At 40.4% G+C, this 22,728-nt stretch overlaps 1 protein-coding gene across 1 annotated transcript; it reads right to left on the bottom strand.

The window, feature by feature from the left end:
• Window positions 1-21,201: 21,201 nt before the first annotated feature.
• Window positions 21,202-22,323, bottom strand: LOC150088163 (uncharacterized protein F54H12.2-like). The gene has a single exon (XM_090370053.1). It carries the CDS (start codon window positions 22,321-22,323, stop codon window positions 21,202-21,204), a length of 1,122 nt encoding a protein of 373 aa, XP_090226179.1.
• Between the last annotated feature and the right edge of the window lie 405 nt (window positions 22,324-22,728).

Genomic DNA, 22,728 nt, shown 5'->3' with positions numbered 1-22,728 from the left:
AACGGACATATGCACAAGTACCACCTTTGAGGCGAAAGGAATCATACAGCGAATAATTTGGGCATCTGAGATAAGCAGTAGTTGAATCAACCGATAACCAAGATTCTGTCAGAAAAAGTACATGGGGTTTGGCAGACTGCAAGTGGAAATGGACATTGAGATTAGAATTGAGACCACGTATATTTGTGAAATGAATTAGGAAGTCCTTGGGAGGTTTAGATCTTTTCGCACATAAGCTTGCTCTATTAGTTTGACAATTCATGGTGTATTCAATAGTAAGAAAAAGTGGGTGGGACATGCTGTATGAAGTAATTAAATTTTTGGATATGCCGTACATGTAAGAATATACCCAGATCCTTGACATAACTTGGCCTCGACAGTGCTCCCCGCATACACACTGCACGGACTCTCTCCAGTCACTGTCTGGCAGAGTAGAGTAGCAAGATTATACACTAGCTGATCTGGAAGCCCCCTAGAGAGTTACCAATAGGTTCGGGCTGGTGTACTAACTAGCAACCCGCCTGCGAACACCGTTTTAGAGCTGTACCCTCGAAATGTAAGTAATATTGGATCTCGCCACGACGTTCATCATAACCTGAAAAGTCATCAATCATACTGCGTGATGGAAGAGATAGGGAATGTTTGACCGGAATTTAGCTCTAGAGACTAAACATGGGTTCCACCACTTCAAGCCTCCAATAAGCAAAGTGGTGGTATTTCACCGGTTGATGAGAGTCATTTACCTTGTAACATAGAGGAGCAGCGTTCCTCCATGTGGTGTGGGCGCCACACCTCGACCCCTGCTTACGTTAGTTCACACCTGGGTGGTCACCCACCATGTACTTGTGCATGTAGGTTATACCCAGGATTACTAACAGTCCCACCATCGTGAAGGTGCAAGCAGAGGATTTGGCTGTCAGAGATCGTCCGGACTTCGCCGAAATTGGGTCCACTTGACTTGAGTGTCACCCGAATATCAGTTCCATCAGCGTTTTAGACTCCCAGGTAGCAAGTACAGCTTGTCTGGCATATCTGAGAGAATGTCTGTGACAACCTCAAGGACCAAATATGTACCTATTTAAAAATAAAGCTGAGTTAAACGCTACTAGTTTAAATAACTAATTTAGATAAATAAACTAGTTAGTATGTGGTGCGTTTCATTTCAGATGCATTAGCAAATAATAATTCTTAACTATTAAAAATAAATGCACGAGGCTAATATACTACGAACTTGTAATTTATCATAGCATTCTCAGTGTAAATACACAACCCTTCATAGTAGTAAACTACAGCAGTAGTGTGAGCGCATCGATTTAATTGTATCTTATATTGTGACTATCTTCACAATGAGTTAACATGTATTGCGCTACTTTGAATAAGTAATGCTTCACCAATGGAGAAGGCTATTGTTACTTATTCTCAGTGGATACCACCACCCAGGTGGTACCATTTCAATGTTTGTTGACCTTGAAATGGTGGGTAGGTAGGTACCCTGGTGTTGCAATTGTGACAACCCAGGTATGAAGTATAATTCCACAAGATGAGAGATGCCGAAAGGTGTACATAGTAATATTTACTAACAAAAATAAATGCAACGAGGCATAATATACTATGAACTTGTAATTTACCACAGAACTCTTCGTGTAAATACACAATCTTTTGTCTGTAGTAGTCAACTACAGTAATAGTGTGAACAGCATCAATTTAATTGTACCTCATAATGTGACTGCCTTCACGAGTTACCATGTATTGCACTACCTCAAATATATAATGCTTTTTTTTTTATTAGTAATATTACAATGTACACCTTTTGGCATCTCTCATATTGTGGAGTTATACTTCGTAACTGGGTTGGCATGATTGCTACACGAGGATACCTACTCACCCACCAATGATAGGCCAAAAAGTCTTGAAATGGTGCCATCTGGGTGGTGGTATCCACTAAGAATAAATAACAGTAGTCTTCTTCACTCATGAAGCATTACTTATTCAAGGTAATGTAATACATGGTAACTCGTGAAGGTAGTCGCAATATGAGATGCAATTAAATTGATGCTGTTCATGTTACTACGAACGAAGGATTGTGTATGTACACTGAGAATTCTATGATAATTTATAACAAAAGTCAACTCATCGATATGAAAAGTTGTTACAAAGATTTTTAAAATATTCTAGATAAGCATTGAAATTTTGAAAGATCAAAGCTTTAATTCAAATTTACAGTTATGTTTTTTGAGGATATTGGGGAGCGAATGCTGTGCAATCAGAATTAAACTTAAGAACCATCCGAAGGGCCAACAAAATATGTTAATTTCGATAGCAAATTGCGTTTTTCTTGTTGATTATCGCAAAACACTAATACCGATTTTTGTGAGGGAGAAGAGGACTGAAATTGTAACTGGACTTGAATTTTTCTCAAAATGACCAACAGAAAAATATGGGTTGAAAATTTAGCATTGATTCAACTTTTTGTTGTATGCAAAATATACTTTAATTTTTTTGAATAGATTTCAGTGGGGAGGCTAGAATAATCTTAAAAGCCTTCCAGGGAGTAAAGAAACATGCTGAAAATGCGATATCAATTGAACTTTTTTTTATTAAACATCCGATAATGTACTTCCGTTATCACCCCAGGGGCTCACATCTGGTGAGTATGGGCATGGCACACCCAGGGTCCTGAGCTGGATATCATCTTTCTTGGTGATTCCCTTTTCTCTCTCTCTCTCTCTCTCTCTCTCTCTCTCTCTCTCTCTCTCTCTCTCTCTCTCTCTCTCTCTCTCTCTCTGTCAGGGTGGCTCAGGAATTTTTTTTTTTTTTTGGCTGGTGCAGTATAAGCCTCAGGCTTCCTTGCACCATATAGCTAATAATAATAATAATGAGTAAGTAAGCAATATGTTACATTTCAGGCATGTTCTATTTTTTTCTTAAAATTAATTGATTTTTGCTTTTTCTGCAGTTAACTGAAGTAAATTAAGAAAAGTAAATATAGTTATCAATTAATTACTAAGATTTTAACCTTATAGGCCACTTAAAACTCTCTAGTTTTACATTCTCAAAACTTAGCTGTTCAGTTTAATTACAGCTGTATAATATTACTCTCCACGTAAACTTTTTTTTTTTGTCTGTTTATATATATACAAATACACGAGGTATGGGAAGAAAATTCTCAGACTGATGCAATAAAAAGAACACAAAGTGATGGAGCTCAAAAATGGTACTTTTATTTTTCAAAGTAATCACCACATGACAGGGCACAATCAGGAGAGTAGGGTGATTGAACTGTACAATGCCATGTTTTGTCGGAAATGCCTTTGCAAGTGAGGAATGTGTGGGAGCATGTGGCAAGAACTCTCGGAATTGCACCCACACTCAGAAAATGTAATTCAATAGTCTTTGAAGCACCTGTATGCAGAACACAACATTTACTCCTCTTTGGGTATAAATTCCTTGTGAATCTCGCCCTGTTTGTTGAAAATCTCAACAGCCATCATCTTGAACCTGGACTTCTGTAAACGAAACTGGGCCTTGGTAATGATCCAGTGGCAATACAGTTGAGGAAATTGGGATTGTCAACAAGTCTGGATGAAATCTTCACATGATCACACTCTGTTGCTTCTGCTCATCCATGAGGCTGTGGCACAAATTTTGCGTAGACCCCTTTTCCCCAAATCTTCATGTGGAACTTGACAAATCGTCTCCTTATTCATTTCCAACTCGTCAGCCATTAATATGAGGGTCCGACAACAACTCTTGCCATAATTTCCCAAAGTTTTGCAACTCTGTACTGATTTCCAGGGATTAGCAGATGCCCACTATATATATATTTTACATATAGCTATCTCTGAAACACTTATACCATTCGAGCACTTAGTACGACAACGCTTCATCACCATAAGCAGTTTTTAAGATTTCATTCATTTCTGTTTTGCATATGTTCCCCATTACAAGAAAATTTTAATATTCATTCATTGCTCCATTGTAAAGTCATGACAAAATATTTATGCTTCTAACGAAACAGGTTGTTACTTGCTGTCAGCCTACTGGACAATCCGTTTACCGCCATCCGGTTGATGAAATTTGAAATATGGCATACCACTTTAGTTTATTTTCAGACTCATTGATCATGACCACAAAACCACCATTCTGGGAACTTTATTGCCACACCTTTTATGTATCGCTTCAAAAGCGACACACGTATACAAGTCTAACAACAATAGACGCGAAACATGAACAGACTGTGTAAAGCTAACCATACTACATTAAAATTACATTTACTATGAATTTTTTTATTCAATCGGTGGGAAGAGTACCTACATCCACACCCGGAACTTTGATTAGAAAATCAAATCATACCAGTGGTCCCAAGTGTCCGTTTTCTTGGTGTGATATTTGACAAAAAACTCTCCTTCCTTTTTAACACTCCAGATTACCTGTCTTAAAAAGCTGAACATCTTAAGAGTTCTGTCAGGCACAACATGCGGAGCTGATCGTTACACACTACTATATATGTACCATGTCTAGACTACGATTCTGTAGTCTGTAGCTTTGCTAGACCAAGCAATTTCTGTTGGCTTGAACCTGTACACTATAGTGCTCTTTGTCTTGCACTGGGGCACATGAAACCTTGCAGCTATGCAGACAAACGATTTCATTAAACTATGCAGCAAAACTCAAAGGGCATCCAAACCACCCCACTTGGAACAGACTTTTTTCTCCTAAATGAGGAAGCCTTTATAGAGCTTATCCATCTATAAACCCACCAACCAGGATACATCTTTTGCTGACTGGCAAGTTGACCTTATATACAGCCTACTGCCTCTCATACAATCCCACCTTGGATGTATCATATACTGCTGTGCGACCTATCATTGACAAAGTGTGTTTTCCCCAGGCTATATTTGCTGCATGTATTTGCAGAACATACTGTAAATACATTCCACAATGAGAACCCAGCACAGCCAGTACACACCGATCAACACAGATGGGTCTAAAACAATAATCATGTTGGTGCAATGGCATTATTTCCCAACATTACCATATCCAAGAAACTGCCTACTGAATAGAGCAGCTATACTGCAGAACTCTGTTCTATCCACATAGCCTTAAATTGCACACCCAACAACCATATTGCACAGTCTTATATATACAGATTCCATTAGTGCTATACAACAAGAATTGCAAGAATGTTTGCTGATGCTATCGAGGCAATGTTAGGTGGGTCGGAAAACTGCTAGATTGGGGGGATACAAGGACTAATAGATTAACAGTAGCCACTGGCAGAGGTGAAAGTGATTCTTGCACTGCTTCTATTGGAATGAGCCGCAGCCTGGAAAATAAGACGCAGGATATTTCAGAGACTGCTGGGAATCATTGGGGTACAAGTAAACACATGGGTTGTGTTAGGGTAGCTAAGAAAAAGAACAGGTGCATGTATACTTGTGTGTACACCAATGCTAGGAGTTTAGTAAATAAATTTGATGAATTTGAGGTATTGCTCAAAACATCAAAGGCAGATATTGTGGGGATTTCAGAGACGTGGTGTCACACAGATATAAGAAATGCAGAACTGGAATTTGGGGAGTACAATGTCTACAGAAAGGATAGACAGGATAGGAAGGGAGGAGGGGTTATGCTATTAGTTAAAAAACACATAAAATCCAAGGAAGTGAAGCCAGTCGACATCGCTGGACAGTGCAGTGTCGAGTCAGTTTGGTGTGACATAAGCATTGGGAGATCAAAATTGAGAGTAGGAGTGTGCTATAGGCCTAATGACTCTGATGAGTATAATAAGAAACTGTTCGGAGAAATAGAGTGGGCCAGTAAATCAGAGAGTCTTATAATGGGGGATTTTAATTTCCCAGATATTGACTGGAATTTGGGGGCTGGTCACTCACACAGTAGCAAGGCTTTTGTGGATTTATTGGATGATTGTTTTCTACATCAGCATGTTCGGGAGGCAACTAGAGGGAGTAATACTCTTGATTTGATTATCAGTAGTGATTCTTCATGCATTAAGAATCTGCAGATAAATGAACCACTTGGTGGCAGTGATCACAGTGTGCTGAAGTGGGAGTTACTCAAAGAGGTAACTACCATTAGGGGTAAAGGGAAGGGGTATTGCTTTCGTAAAGGCGACTACAATGGACTGAGACAGTATTTAAATTCTATACAGTGGGATCAACTGATGATATTGCCAACAGCAAATTCAAAATGGGAAGCATTCAAAGAACTTATCGTGGAAGCTACTAGGCTTTACATACCAACTAAGAAATATTGTTCAAGGTTTAGGCCTAAATGGTTGACAGATGAACTAATGAGGCATATGGCAGAGAAGAAAAATGCATGGGATACATACAAATTAACACGTGACACGGACGCCTATGATAGATACAAGTTGATCTGTAACCAAGTTACAAAGGAGGTTAGGCAGGCGAAGGCAGATTACGAGAGATCCTTGGCAAGGGATGCGAAGAAAAACAGCAAAGAGTTCTTTACTTATGTAAACTCTAGAAGGAAGGGGATGAATCAGATTGGTCCACTTGAGATCGATGGGTCAACTGTTGATGACCCTGCTCGGGTAGCTAACAAACTAAATGAATATTTTGCATCGACATTCACACATGAGGAGTTATTCAGCGAGGGGAATGCCAGAGGTGTATTCAACTCTAGCAGTAAGCTAGAGAATCTTGTAATAACTGAGAGCAAAGTGGAGGAGAAATTGTTGAAGATAAACACAAGAAAGGCACCTGGGGTGGATGGGATCTATCCAGTTATATTAAAGGAGGCAGCAAAGGAGGTAAGCAAACCCTTAGCCATAATTATGAGAGCTTCCTTGGACTCAGGGGAGGTACCCATTGACTGGAGATGTGCAAATGTGACCCCAATTCACAAAGGGGGATCAAAGGCTGACACAAGTAATTATAGACCTGTGAGTTTAACTTCTGTTCCCGGAAAATTAATGGAGGCACTGGTGAAAGAAGCACTGCAGGATCATCTAGACAAGACTTCAGTTATAGCTAGGACACAGCATGGTTTTGTTAAGGGGAAGTCTTGCCTGACCAATTTGATTGGATACTATGATGCAGTCACAAAAGAACTGGATGCAGGGAATAACTTTGATATTATATACTTGGATCTTAGAAAGGCTTTTGATACTGTTGCACATGGAAGACTGCTGCACAAATTGGAGCAGTGTGGCATTGGAGGCAAGTTGCTGCTATGGATAAAGGGGTGGTTGAGGGGGAGAAGACAGAGAGTGGTAATCAATGGACACTGCTCATCGTGGACTAATGTTATTAGTGGAGTCCCTCAGGGTTCAGTATTGGGGCCTTTATTGTTTTCTGTATTTATAAATGATATTGATGATGGTATATCAGGCTTAATGTCCAAGTTTGCAGACGATACGAAGGTTGGCAGGGTTGTCAAGGACACTACTGACACTATGCTGCTGCAACAGGATTTGGAAAGGTTGAGCAGATGGGCTTCGAGGTGGCAAATGAAGTTTAACATTGACAAATGTAAAGTACTACATATGGGAAACAGCAACCCCAGAGCAACGTATCAACTCTGTGGTACTACACTGACAGTGGTAGAGAATGAAAGGGACCTGGGGGTGGTGGTGCAGGCAGATATGAAGTTCTCTGAGCAGTGCAGACGAGCTGCAAGAGTAGCTCATGGTGTATTGTCAATGATATATAGGAATTTTTCTAGCAGGGATAAGGAGGTGATTATTCCCTTGTATAAGGCAATGGTCAGGCCACACCTAGAGTACTGTATACAGGCCTGGAGGCCTCATTTCAGGAAGGATGTAGAGCTGCTGGAACGAGTACAGAGAAGGGCAACTAGATTGGTGAATGGGACAAAGGGGTTCTCTTACGAAGAAAGGCTTAAGTTTTGCAAATTACAGTGTCTGGAAACTAGGCACCAGCGGGGTGATCTGATAGAGGTGTACAAAGCCTTGAATGGTTTGAGCATGCTCAATGCTGATGGGATTCTTCCTCTAGCTCAGAAAAATCACCTGAGAGGGCATAAATTCAAATTGAGGAAAGACAGATGTAGGATAGATGTGCGGAAATTTGCCTTTAGCCAGCGGGTGGTTGGTGGGTGGAACAGACTTCCATCCCTTGTCGTGGAAGTTGATAGCCTAAATAAGTTTAAGGCTCAGCTGGACAGGTATTTCGAACGAACAGAGGGGTGAAGTGGAAGTGGTTATTTTTATTTATTTATGTTACTTTTTTTTTTTTTTTTTTTTTTTTTTTTTGGCTGATGCTGCATAAGCTTGCTTTCTTGCATCAAATGCCTCTACTAATGCTAAATGCTAATGCTAACAGAATACAAAGAATGATAACCCCTTACTTAGATCTGGAATATTCTGACTAAGTTAAACCAGAAGAAACAAGTTCTCTTTTGTTGGATCTCTGGTCACACTGGAATTGATGGAAATGGGCATGCTGACCTAGTTGCCAAAACTGCTACTGATCCTATAGACCAATCCTTTACTACACCTGCACCTGACTACAAGTTCATTATAAAGAAACGGTGGCTTGAACAATGGCAGAGTCAAACCAATAACAAGCTACTTGGAATAAAAAAGCTCTCAAACCATGGAATTCCAGTATACACAAGAACCAACATGAAGTCTTAACCCAGTTATAGCATATACTTATTGATTGCCCCATTTACAACAGTGAGCTATAAATTCTGCCTCATTTTCATTAATGAACACAGTATTGCTCATCTAGCAGATACGCCACATGTGGACAAAATCTTGACTCCCCAGAAATAAAACTCTATAACGCACTCTAAATTACAACCTCAATCTATATTGATAAGAAAACGGAGCATTGAACTTTACCGTAGTTGAGCACTGTTGCCCTTACGCCTTAAAGCCCACAAACAAATATTCAATACAAATTGTTGGAAAAAAGGAATAATTGCCCAATTTTAACGAAATTTAGGATGTGTCATCAAATCTTTCTATATGATCCAAATATGAAATTTTGGATCATATAGAAAAAACCGTGATAAGTAAATCAAGAAAAAATAACCCCCCCCCCCCACACAAATGTAATCTTGTACCCATCCACCCACACAATTAAGACGTTTATAACAGTTTAACCACCAAACAGATGTCTAAATCCAAATTCCTACTCTTGTTCTAAATATCCATATCCCCAGTGACAAACTAACCTAAGAATTTGCCCCAGGAGATCTTAACCTTAGTTTTAATTCCAAATTTTCTTACTTTAAGAGTACAGTACAGTACAGAACAGAACAGAACAGAACATATTATGAATTATAAACCACTATCTTGGTATGTGTGGCTGATGGCATCGTAACATCAGAATAACAGGACTGTAAATAATAATAGTTATCCAGTTACATAATGTTTATCAATTGATTATTAATAATTAAAATTTATTTAAATTATTTAAAGCTGTTAAAGCTTAATTCTTTACCTGGTGGTTACTAATAACCATTTGTTGACTAATTGAAGACTAAACCTTAAATGAGATATGTGTAATCAAATTAACGGGTATAATGTAGTCAAAATTAACAACTGTGTAAATCATATCACCGTAATTTGCCAGTTCCGCTGTCTCTACGGTCACTGAAGTGGTAGAGGAAGTACCACAAAACGTCTGAGAATAAATTGGAATTCTTTAAGGAATTAAAGACAGATTACACTTCACAAGGTTTAAGTGCTCATTATTTCATGGTGCACTATGGCCATAGATGCTGATGTGCCAAATAAATCCCAAATCAACCAACCAATCATTATTTCACCAGTTTCCAATCCTTAAGTCAAACTCCCAGTCTGCAAGTTACTCCTGGGGGTTTGGATTCAGGGAAGGTGTCTATGGATTGAAAATGTGAAAAAGTATCCCTAATTAGCATTAGTAGATGCATATGATGCAAGAAAGCAAGCTTATACAGCATCAGCCAAAAAAAAAAAAAAAAAACCATTTCACCCCATTCACTTCAAATGTTTCCTTATTCTGCCTTGAATTTATTTAAGCTGCTAACTTCTACGACAGATTGAAGTTTGTTCAGCAATCAACCACCCATTGGCTAAAGGCAAATTTCTGCACATGTATTCTACACTAGTCTTTCCTCAATTTGAATTTATGTCCGAGTCTGGGCAAGAAGAAGAATCCCATCAGCATTGAGCTTGCGCAAACCATTCAAGGCCTTATACACCTCAATCATATAACCTCGCAGCTGCCCAGTTTCCAAACACTGCAATTTGCAGTGTTTGGAAACTGGGTGCTGTATAAGCTTGCTTTCTTGCATCATATGCATCTACTAATGCTAATTAGGGATACTTTTTCACATTTTCAATCCATAGACACCTTCCCTGAATCCAAATCCCCAGGAGTAACTTGCAGACTGGGAGTTTGACTTAAGGATTGTAAACTGGTGAAATAATGATTGGTTGGTTGATTTGCAGGCTTAAGGCCTGCAATTTGCAGGCCTTAAGCCTTTCTTGATAAGAGCAGCCCTTTGTTCCATTTACCAATCTCGTTGACCTTCTCTGTACTCGTTTCAGCAGCGCTACATCCTTTCTAAATGAGGCCTCCGGACCTGTATACACTACTCAAGGTGTGGCCTGACCATTGCATATACAAGGGGATAATCACCTTATCACTGTTAGAAATATTCCTGTACATCATTGGCAAGACACCATGAGCTACGCTTGCAACCTTTTTTGCACTGCTCATAAAACTCAATTTCTGACTGCACAATTAGGCCTTAAGCCTTTCTTGATAAGAGCAGCCCTTTGTTCCATTTACCAATCTCGTTGACCTTCTCTGTACTCGTTTCAGCAGCGCTACATCCTTTCTAAATGAGGCCTCCGGACCTGTATACACTACTCAAGGTGTGGCCTGACCATTGCATATACAAGGGGATAATCACCTTATCACTGTTAGAAATATTCCTGTACATCATTGGCAAGACACCATGAGCTACGCTTGCAACCTTTTTTGCACTGCTCATAAAACTCAATTTCTGACTGCACAATTACCCCCAGGTTTTTTTCATTCTCTAACACCCTGAGTGTAATACCGCAGAGTTGATACGTTACTGGGGAGAACAATGTGTACAGAAAGGATAGACAAGACAGGAAGGGAGGAGAGGTTATGCTGTTAGTTAAGAAACACATAAAATCTGAGGAAGTGCATCCAATTGATTTTGGTGGAAAATGTTGAGTCTGTATGGTGTGACATAAGCACTGGGAAAGGAAAAATGAGAGTAGGTGTGTGTTATAGGCCTAATGAATCTGATGAGTATAATGAGCAATAGTGCAGAGAAATAGAGTGGGACAGTAAATCAGAATGTCTTATAATGGGGGATTTTAACTTTCCAGATATCGACTGGAACTTGTGGCTTGGTCACTTGCACACTAGCAAGAATTTTTTGAATTCATTGGATGACTGTTTTCTAGAGCCACATGTTCGAGAGGCAACCAGAGGGAGTAATTTGCAGATAAAGGAACCACCGGGTGACAGTGATCACAATGTACTGATGTGTGAATTACTTAAAGATGTACCTACCATCGAGGCTAAAGGAAAGGGCTATTGCTTTCGTAAAGGTAACTACAGTGGTCTCATAGTTTTTAAATTCTGTACAGTGGGATCAACTGATGATGATACCAACGTTGAAGTCTAAATGAGAAGCCTTCGGGAACTATATTTTGGAGGCTACTACGCTTTTCATTCCAACAAAGAAATACTGTTCAAGTTCAGGCCTAAATGGAGGTCAGATGAACTAATGAGGCTCATGGCAGAGAAGAAAAATGTATGGGATACATATAAAGTATCAGGTGACACAAAGGAGATTAGGCAGGCGAAGACAGATTATGAGAAATCCTTGGAAATGATGCAAAGAAAAACAGCAAAGAGTTCTTTACTTATGTAAACTCTAGAAGGAAATGGATGAATCAAATTGGACCACTTAACATAGATGGGTTGACTATTGATGATCATGCTCATGAAGCTGATAAACTGAATGAGTATTTTGCATCAACATTCACACATGAAGACTTATTCAATGAGGGGAGTGCCAGATGTTTATCAAACTCTAACAGGGTGCTAAGTGATTTTGTTATAACTGAGAGCAAAGTGGAGGAGAAATTGTTGAAGTTAAATTAAGCAACCCGGGATGGACGGGATCTATTCAGTTATATTGAAGGAGACAGCAAAGGATGTAAGCAAACCCTTAGCCATAATTATGAGAGTTTCCTTGGACAGAGGAGGTTCCCATGGACTGGAGGTGTGAAAATTTATCACCAATTCACAAAGGGGGGTTCAAAAGGTGACATAAGGAACTATAAACCTGTTAGTTTAACTTGTGTTCTGGGGAATATAATGGAATCACTGGTTAAAGAAACATTGCACGATTGTCTAGACACGACTGCAGTAATAGTTAAGACACAGCATGGGTTTATTAAAGGGAGGTCTCCTCTGACCAATTTGATTGGATGCTGTGATGTGGTCACAAAGGAACTGAATCCTAAAAATAATTTTGATATCATATACTTGGATTTCAGGAAAGTTTTTAATCCAGTGATTCACATGGAAGACTGCTGTACAAATTGGAGAGATATGGCATTAAGGGTAAGTTGCTACAATGGATAAAGGGATAGTTGAGTGGGAGAGGACAGAGTGGTAATCAATAGACACTGCTCTTCGTGGACTAATGCTATTAGTGGGGTACCCCAGGGTTCAGTGTTAGCCCCATTGTTGTTTTGTATATTTATCAATGAGATTGATGAAGGTATATCACGTTTAATGTCTAAGTTTGGAGATGATACAAAGGTTGGCAGGGTTGTTAACGACAGTAAAGACAGTATGCTACCCCAACTGGATATAGATAAGTTGAGCAAATGAGCTGAGAAGTGGCAACTGAAGTTTAACATTGACAAATGCAAAGTACTGCATATGGGTAACAATAACTGAAGAGAAACATACCACCTGTGTGGTACTATGCTCAGGGAAGTGGAAAGTGAAAAAGATCTGGGGGTAATTGCGCAGTCAAATACGAAGTTCGCTGAGCAGTGCACACATGCTGCCAGGGTAAGTCAGGGAGTCTTGCAATGATATATAGGAATTTTGCTACCAGGGACAGGGTGGTGATTATCCCGTTATACAAAGCAGTTGTCAGGCCACACCTAGAGTACTGTGTACAAGTCTGCAGGCCTCATTATAGGACGGATGTAGAGTTGCTAGAACAAGTACAAAGAAGGGCAACAAGATTGGTGAGGGAAACAAATAGGTGCTCTTACCAAGAAAGACTTAAGTTCTGCAAATTGCAGCGCCTGGAGAGTAGGCACCTTTTCTTGAGGTGTATAAGGCCTTGAATGGCTCGAGCAAGCTGAATGCTGATGGCATTCTTCCTGTTGTTCAGATTAAGAACTTGGGGGGGGGGGCTTAGATTCATATTGAGGAAAGACAGTTGTAGAATAGATGTGTGGAAATTTGCTTTTGGCCAGCGAATAGTTGATTGGTGGAATAGACTTCCATCTTTTGTTGTGGAAATTGATAGCCTAAATAAATTTAAGGCTGAGGAGGCCAGGCATTTGGAACGAATAGAGGGGTGAAATGGGGAGGGGGTTTTCTCTCTTTTTTTGCTGATGCTGCATAAGCTTGCTTTCTTGCATCGTATGCCTCTACTAATGCTAATACTTTGGGGTTACTGCTACCCATATACAGTACTTTGCATTTGCAATTGTAAACTTCCGTTGCCACCTCTCAGCCCATCTGCTCAACTTTCCTAGATCCTGTTGCAATAGCGCTGTCATTAGCGTCATTAACAACCCTGCAAACTTATGTGTCGTCGGCAATCTCGGACATTAAGCCTGATATACCTTCATCAATATCATTGATAAATACAGAAAACAACAATGGACCCAGCACCGAACGAACCTTGGGGCACTCTACTAATAACATTAGTCCACAAAGAGCTGTCTCCATTGATTACCACTCTGTCTTCTCCCACTCAACCATCCCTTTATCCATAGAAACAATTTCTTCTTAATGCCATACTGCTCCAAGTTGTACAGTAGTCTTCCATGTACCGCAGCATCAAAATGTTTCCTAAAATCGAAGTACAGTATATGATATCAAGATTATTTTTTGCGCGCAGTTCCTTTGTGACCACATCATAGTACCCAATCAGACAAGATTTTCCCTTAACAGTCCCATTATATGAACTATAACTGAAGTCTTGTCTAAATGATACTGCAGTGCTTTTTTAATGCTTAAATTAAACACTTTTAGTTTTTTCCTAGCGGAGGTAATTCCGCGAGTGAAGAACCCTGTAATGATATTGCTCAAGAAACGATATTAGATTTGTTCGCGGATGCAGTTCAAAACTGTTCGCAACTAATTGGGAACCAATATGCAAGCGCAGTAGTCTTTTAAAGCCTCTGAAATCACTACAGCGCTAGCTCACATGTAACGGAGCATGGTCTTTTTTAATAGCTTTTGGAACTAACATTTCACTCACGAATCTGTTACAAATTACTAGAGTTTGCTTTAGTGTAGGAGTATTTTTGTTTTGTTATCAAGTAAGTATCTGTAATATCTTAAACAACATATATTGCTTATGTATTTATCAAAACTGAATTGTTTGACGAGGCGAGACATTTATAGCAAGTGAAAATTGGGAATTATTTTTTTAATTCCCAATTAATAAAATATGTATGGAAGAATTGTGCAACCAAAATGATTAAAACCACAACACCAAATCTAGAGTGCGTGCTATAGTAAAAACGTGTGCATAGAATGCACACTGTAGTGGTACCAACAATATTTAGAGGGGGACTTCATCATTGAATTGTGCCTGGGGCCTCTCAAGTGCTAAATCCGCCACTGCATCCACCCCAGTGCCTTTATTATGTTTAAAGTGGTCCGAGGAGGAAAAACACAAATCGCCAGCGAAATGTTGGACGACCACAGCTCATCGATGCGCGAGTGAGCGAATGCTCTCCCGGATGGTACGTGGCAACAGAAGAGCGACTGGGGTGCAACTCGCCGGTAATTGGAATGCTGTGACTGCAGTAATGTGGCACAACACACAGTACATTGACACTGCTGAAAATGGAGCTGCATAGCTGCAGGCTGCTCCAAGTGCCCATGCTAACCATGGTTCACTAGTGATAACGCCTACAATGGGCATGCGAACATCGAAACTGGACCTTGTATGATTGAAAGAAGGTTGTCTTGTCCGATTAATCACGTTTCCTGTTGCACCATGTGGATGGCCAGGTACGTGTGCGTCGTTTGCCTGGGGAAGTGATGGTGCCTGGATGCACTGTGGGACACAAACCATCTGGTGGCGTCGGTGTCATGCTTTTGGGCGATGTTCTGCTGGGATACCCTGGGTCCAGTCATCCACCTACCTAAACATCATTCCTGACCAGGTAGACTCTTTCATGGTAACGGTCTTCCCCTCTGGTGGTGCCTTCTTTCAGCAGGATAATGCCACATGCCACATCGCCCGGATTGCTTGAGACTGGTTCACGGAATATAAGGAAGACTTGCAGTTATTGCCTGGCCTCCAAATTCCTCAGCCATCAATCCCATCGAGCATTTGTGTTTTGTGTTGTAACAGCAGCTCCGATCTGTGGCATCTCAACCACAGACCTTACAGGAGTTAAATGATCTGCTGGTTACGTGTTGGTACCAGATACCACAAGACATGTTTAGAAATCTTGTAGCATCCATACCTCACTGTGTACAAGCTGTTTTGGCTACACGTGGAGGACCAGAATCATACACTGGTGTTCAAAATTTAAGGACCAACACTATTCCTGATGGTACAACCACAAAATCTACTTAAGGTACTCTTTACTGATGAGAGTAGATTCAGTCTTGGCAGCGATTCTGGACGTCAGCTAATCTGGCAAGAGATTGGCACATGGTATTACCCCCATGGACATCACTGAAAGGGATTGATATGGCGGACGAGGTGTTCTCATCTTCGAAAGCGTTATCTTGGATGTACACAACTTGAGATATTGGAAGGTGGTACTGTAACCAGTGCACCCTACTGTACTGACGTAATCCTCCATGTGTATCTGTTCCGAGGTGCCATTGTCCCCAAGTTCGTGTTTATGGATGATAACGCCACACCCCATTGCAATGCAGCTGTTGATATCCTTTTGGAAGGTGAGGACATTGTTCGTATGTATTGGCCTGCCCATTCTGTCGATCTAAATCCCATTGAACACATATGGGATGCTCTGGAGAGACGCCTAGCGGCACATCCACACACACCAGAAAATGTTCACCAGCTGAAGATGGCGCTGACGGAAGAATGGACGATGTCACCACAAGAACTTTTCAACATCATCGTTCTACGTATGGATAGGCGGTGCAAAGAGTAAATAAGTTGGGGGTTTAAACACATTTGCATAAAGTCTGGAGGGATGTAAACATATTTGCATAAAGTCTGTAGAGATTTAAACACAAATTGCATACGGTGCCACGAGCGCTGGTGAGAAAATTATTTTAGTTCTTATTTCGTACCCTAGATGGCGCCACGTGCTCACCGAATTCTGTTCGGTTCGTATTTTATTCCCTAGATGGCGCCACGTATATTTCTCTATTTTATTTTTTTTATTTTTTTTTCTCTCACATTCAGCATTACAGGTGGCAAAACACCATGTCCTCTCATAGTTCATTGAGTATTATTGTATATTTTCTTTGTCATGTGTCTTCTCATAGTTTTTAAACCTTTATTGATCCTTTGATAAAAAGAAAGTTCCTTGTCTTGTCATAGTATTTATTAACTAATCCACCAGAGTCTTTTTTCTTGTGCGTGTGTAAACCTTTTTATAGGTTCGTTTCCTTAGAGGTTCAATCTGAAAATACATTTTTTTAATAGAACCTTTTATTATTGTATATCTTCTCATATTTTTATTATTGTTTTTATGTGTGTTTAAATCCTTTTTATTATTGTATATTTTCTCATATTTTTTAACCCTTTATTATTGTCTTAACTTATGTGTGTAAACCATTTTATTGACTGATTTCCTTAGATAAAAAACTCAAACACCAAAGAAATTCCTGTCTTTTAATGAACAGTTTTAAAAGGTACGTTTACGAGCAAATAGTAATATTTTCCATCCTCATACAGCTCTTCCGAAATACATTTTTAATTAGACATGCATATAATTAAAGAAAAACACGAACAGCCTTTTTAATAATCAAAAAGGCACAGTCTAATGAAATGGGAATAAATGAGCATAACGTTCAATATAACTCTTCCTTAACTCTGATATCATCCCAAGTATTGCCTGCAGAATATTATAAGGATTAAATTTTGGTTCTTTCTGCTGCAAAATACATCTAGCCATAAAGTCTGTTACCACGTTATACAGAATCAGATGTCGAACCATATACTCGTAGGCTTCTTGAAATGTGATATCACTGGAGGTGAAGCGCCGACGCTGTCGTAAACATTCGCAAGCGGAGTCCAGTACATCCATCACAGATTCTTGCATCAAAGTGAATAGCTTAGTTTCTTTCCCAAGCACAGATACAAACTCGTCAACATAGAGTATTTTATGTGAAAGAGACTCACATTCACTCAAGTCGAGAATAAAATCGCACAACTCACCATTGGAAATTGTACACGACCAGCATCTGTCTCAATCTCCAAGCCGCCTGTAATGCAACAGTTTCATGTGCACGACCCCGAACTAATAGGTATTACAAAGTCTGTTTTCACCCCGTGAGAAATAAATGTTATTAGCATTAGCATTAGTAGAGGCATTTGATGCAAGAAAGCAAGCTTATGCAGCATCAGCCAAAAAAAAAAAAAAAAAACCCACTTCCACTTCACCCCTCTGTTCGTTCAAAATACCTGTCCAGCTGAGCCTTAAACTTATTTAGGCTATCAACCTCCACCACAAGGGATGGCAGTCTGTTCCACCAACCAACCACCCGCTGGCTAAAGGCAAATTTCCGCACGTCTATCCTACATCTGTCTTTCCTCAATTTGAATTTATGCCCTCTCAGGTGATTTTTCTGAGCTAGAGGAAGAATCCCATCAGCATTGAGCATGCTTAAACCATTCAAGGCTTTATACACCTCTATCAGATCACCTCGCTGGTGCCTAGTCTCCAGACACTGTAATTTGCAAAACTTAAGCCTTTCTTCGTAAGAGCACCCCTTTGTTCCATTCACTAATCTTGTTGCCCTTCTCTGTACTCGTTCCAGCAGCTCTACATCCTTCTTGAAATGAGGCCTCCAGACCTGTATACAGTACTCTAGGTGTGGCCTGACCATTGCCTTATACAATGGAATAATCACCTCCTTATCCCTGCTGGAAAAATTCCTGTATATCATTGACAATACTCCATGAGCTACTCTTGCAGCCCGTCTGCACTGCTCAGAGAACTTCATATCTGCCTGCACAACCACCCCCAAGTCCCTTTCATTCTCTACCACTGTCAGTGTAGTACCACAGAGTTGATACGTTGCTCTGGGGTTGCTGTTTCCCATGTGTAGTACTTTACATTTGTCAATGTTAAACTTCATTTGCCAGCTCTCAGCCCATCTGCTCAACCTTTCCAGATCCTGTTGCAGCAGCATAGTGTCAGTAGTGTCCTTGACAACCCTGCCAACCTTTGTATCATCTGCAAACTTGGACATTAAGCTTGATATACCTTCATCAATATCATTTATAAATACAGAAAACAATAATGGACCCAACACTGAGCCCTGAGGGACTCCACTAATAACGTTAGTCCACGATGAGCAGTGTCCATTGATTACCTGTAATACTAGTAATACTTCAGGCCATTTTAACGTTATCTTACTCCATTGATCTGCCGTTAGTTGTAGGTAATTCGAGGCACATTCCAAAACGATCGATACTTCGAAATCAAGCAGGAGAACTCGTAGAATAATGCTCGAGCTGAGGCGATGAAAAAACACATAGTTCTTCGGAGCGGTACTCATCTTAACAGTTGTGGAAAAATGGGAAATGTAACGACAGAACGTATAACAGTCATATATAAAGCTGTCCCCAACCAGGATATGCGACTAATAATATAACTCAAGAAGACGTGTGTCATCGATATTTATGTTAATTCGGGATTAACACAAATTCGTCAAATGGCAAATGTAACAACAGAACGTATAACGGTCATATATAAAGCAGTCCCCAACCAGGATATGCGACTAATAATATAACTCAAGAAGACGTGTGTCATCGAAAACTGCCTAATAACGGAGCTCTTGCAGGATGTCGTACTATTTCGGAACAAGTTTCCCTTTGACAACAATAGTCGGATCGAGGACAGAGAACGTCGTAGTGCTACTGGAGAAATTTTAAAAGGCAACCCCAGTCACAGAATCGTTAGAGAAAAAATGATTCGTCGGTTATAACTCTGTCACTATGTGCTCCTTTATCCACCCCTTCACTTGTGTTGCGGCTGGTGGTACTCAAACCGGTAAAACAACCTTCATTCTGTCCCTTATTAAAAACAGCGAACAGCTAATTTCACCCCCTCCGGAGAGAATAATTTACTACTACTCGGAAGAGCAGGACCCGTTCTTACAGTTTCCACACGTTGAATTCGTAAAAGGCTTGAAACTGCCCGAAGTCGATAGATGTGTCAGAAATCTAATTATAATCGAAGATCCCCTACACGTTGCGAAAGACAGTTCCGAAATCGCTGAAATATTCATTAAAGGAAGCCATCACAGGAACACAAGTATATGTCTTCTCTCCCAAAATTTGTTGTCAGGGTAGTCAATATAGGACCATCAGTCTTAACTCCCACTATTTAATCATTTTTAAAAATCCCAGAGATTCCCGGCAAATATCTCACCTAGCCTCGCAAGTATTTCCAGGGCATTCGAGTGTTCTAGTCGATATTTATAAGGAGGCCACAGAAAAACCGTTCTCATATTTATTACTGGACTTTCGACAAGATACGCCAGAACAATTACGTCTGCACTCGTGCATATTACCGGAGGATGGCCCGTCAATCGCATATGTACCTACATGGCTAAACGACTACGAAAACATAGTGACTTCATCAGGTTTTTGTCTGGTGCCAGCTCCAAGCAAGCAAATACAATTTTGAGACAGGCATCACATTCTCAGGTCACGGTTTTGTGCGAACTGTGGAAGAATTTACTAAGAGGTAACATACCGCTCACCCCCCAAGAACGTCTTAGACTGCAGCGCAAAAAAAACTGCTGCGTGTTCTAGCGGATAAAACGGTCCCCTTCACACGCCGACGGAGACTTATTACCCAGCAAGGAGAGCACTGTTTCCCTTACTAGGCAGTCTGATAATTCCACTGATAACATCGCTAATAAGAAAATGAACGACTTGTTCAAAAAATATTTACTACTCGCACCACCAGAACACCAACGGATGATTTCTCTGGATGAAGAGATGTCTGAAATTCTGAAGAGACAGGACATGTCAATCGAATCCAAGGTGAAGGCCTACCTTCAAACATTGCAGGCTTTTCTGGGGCTGAAGAAGAAAAGAGGGCCTCCGGAGGAGGCCCTCGTGCTCCCCCCGCAGCGGCCGGGGAAAAGCGAGTGCCCAAACGAGCAAGGAAGAAACCGTCGATTCTGACGTCTCCCCGTCGCTTGAGAGGAAGGAAAATACGGTGGGTAAGCATGTAAGTAGACAATTTTTTTTTTAAATTTGTTTATTTAAATGATCGATTACATCTAAAGTGGCAATAATATCATTGCTCCATAAATTTTTACAATAACATTCATTAACAATCTGCCTCATAGTAATACCACGACATCTATGGGTTAAAAAGAAAACACAATGCAGTCCACAAGCTATAGATTCCCGATGTTGTATTACAGTCTTGTTATGAGTCCACTTGCGACTTTGCCTTTTCAGAAACGCCGCAAAATCTTTGGGCGGGGGCGGGCAAACGTGTCGAAGTAATCAGCTTCTTCTTCTCCAAGGTAAATAGCTATCCAATGGGTTCCTGGTCTGTCAGAGGGGTCTGTGTTGACAACTAGAACCGGTTTACTAAGAATGTTCGTAGCAGTTCGTCGCGCGCACATACACTTATGGGGTAATCTTTAACAACACTTTCCAACAAACGTGCTATTTCTTTAGTGTTCATAATCAAGAAGAACAGATCTGTCTTTTGTCAGCGAAACCACGTTCTCGAATTCACTGTACTAGACGCATGTGACGTTTTCAGGCAATGGTGAGGAAAATTTCAGTTCGAGACATACGCTCCCGCCATCTCATTGCACTAACGTGTTCACCGATGGCGTTTTCGTCTGGTGATAAGTCAAAAGCGTACAATACATTACCGACTGAGTACTCGGAATATGACAAATCCTTTCCGGTGTCTTCCGTCCATTTATTTAATGAAGAGAAGGGCGACAGATACGATCTCGTATACTGTCCTGTCTTGAAGTCGGGAGTCAGAGGTATTGACGGGTAATGAATGCCATCTGCCATCACTTGTAAGTAACACAGGTTGAAGTGAGAGAAGTTAAAAGGGTTACGAGCGTACAATCCATTGAAACCTTCGCTCGACACCAAACTCACAATCACACGTGATGGAATTTGTCCTAGGAATATATTATCACGTGTGGAATCTACCATTCCTTTGGGAATAGAAAAATATGTCATGTTCACCCGATTAATCGGGTACACGAGCGGGTTCTTCTCTAAAACACTGATGTGTGCATGTTGGATCTGAGGATTCAATTTCACTTTACGTACGAATAATGTTGCTTCCATAATGTTCAACTTGGCAGTTGACGAATCGTTGGAAAGCAAACAAAATTCGGGGAAACTTCTTACCAGTCGTAAACGGAGGGAGACGTTATTCACTATGTATTTAGACTGGTGACACAGATCGAGTCGAAGTCTTCCTAACATCTCTGCAGTTTTCGATTTTGAGAAGGATTTCGATCGTTGGCACATACCACTGTCGTCCTTCTCGAACATCTGTTTAACATTGGGGTACTGATCTTTGTCGTACATCTCTGTTGTCAGTTGCGAATTCTTGGCTTCCCGTCCATAGTTAAGAAGCATTTCCAGGTAAGCACGATAAGGGTACGTATTCGACGATGGGTTAATCAGTTTATCTTGTACAAAGAGATCAACTTGACTGAATAGAGAGTGAAAGAAATTGTTAACGACTCCTACTTTATCATTTTCTTCCAGATCTTTTCCATCGCTTCTTGTGATTCGCACTTTCAACCGCAAATAACTTTTCCTGAGGTCTAGATAGTCTTCTGAAGTCCCAGGAATATAGAATTCGATCGGGCCTATACTATCTACAGATGCCAGAGGAAGGAACATAATATACGACCGTTCGACACACATATTAGTGGCAGATTTACTGAAAAGATCCAACTCAGACATCATAACCTCCATCGAAAATATTGCGGCGTCTACGTTTACCACCTCTCTGATTATGCACCTTGTCTTTAATGGCTTGCCCGACTTCTGATACACGATTTAAAAACGAACGTTTAGGTGGAATGCCTGATATGACATCATCAACAATATTACGCCCTGCCGACAGTACTTGTCGACCAATGAAAGCTGCTGCTGGTTTGAGTATCGGTGTGAGAAAACAATGCTGTTCGGAAGATGCTTCCTAAACCGTAACGATACGACACGTAACAGTGGTGCTTTTGTATTGCCCACAATCTGATCCTCGATTAAGTTACAATAGACGAAATAGGAACTGACGCCTCTATA

Source organism: Mastigoproctus giganteus, chromosome 3, assembly GCF_048544385.1.
Source record: "Mastigoproctus giganteus isolate SK-2022 chromosome 3, ASM4854438v1, whole genome shotgun sequence".
Taxonomy (NCBI): Eukaryota; Metazoa; Arthropoda; class Arachnida; order Uropygi; family Thelyphonidae; genus Mastigoproctus; species Mastigoproctus giganteus.
This window is presented reverse-complemented; position numbering and strand designations above follow the sequence as displayed.

Coding starts and splice junctions, on each gene's coding strand:
- LOC150088163 (XM_090370053.1), bottom strand. CDS start 22,323: ATGTTCCTTCCTCTGGCATCTGTAGATAGTATAGGCCCGATCGAATTC.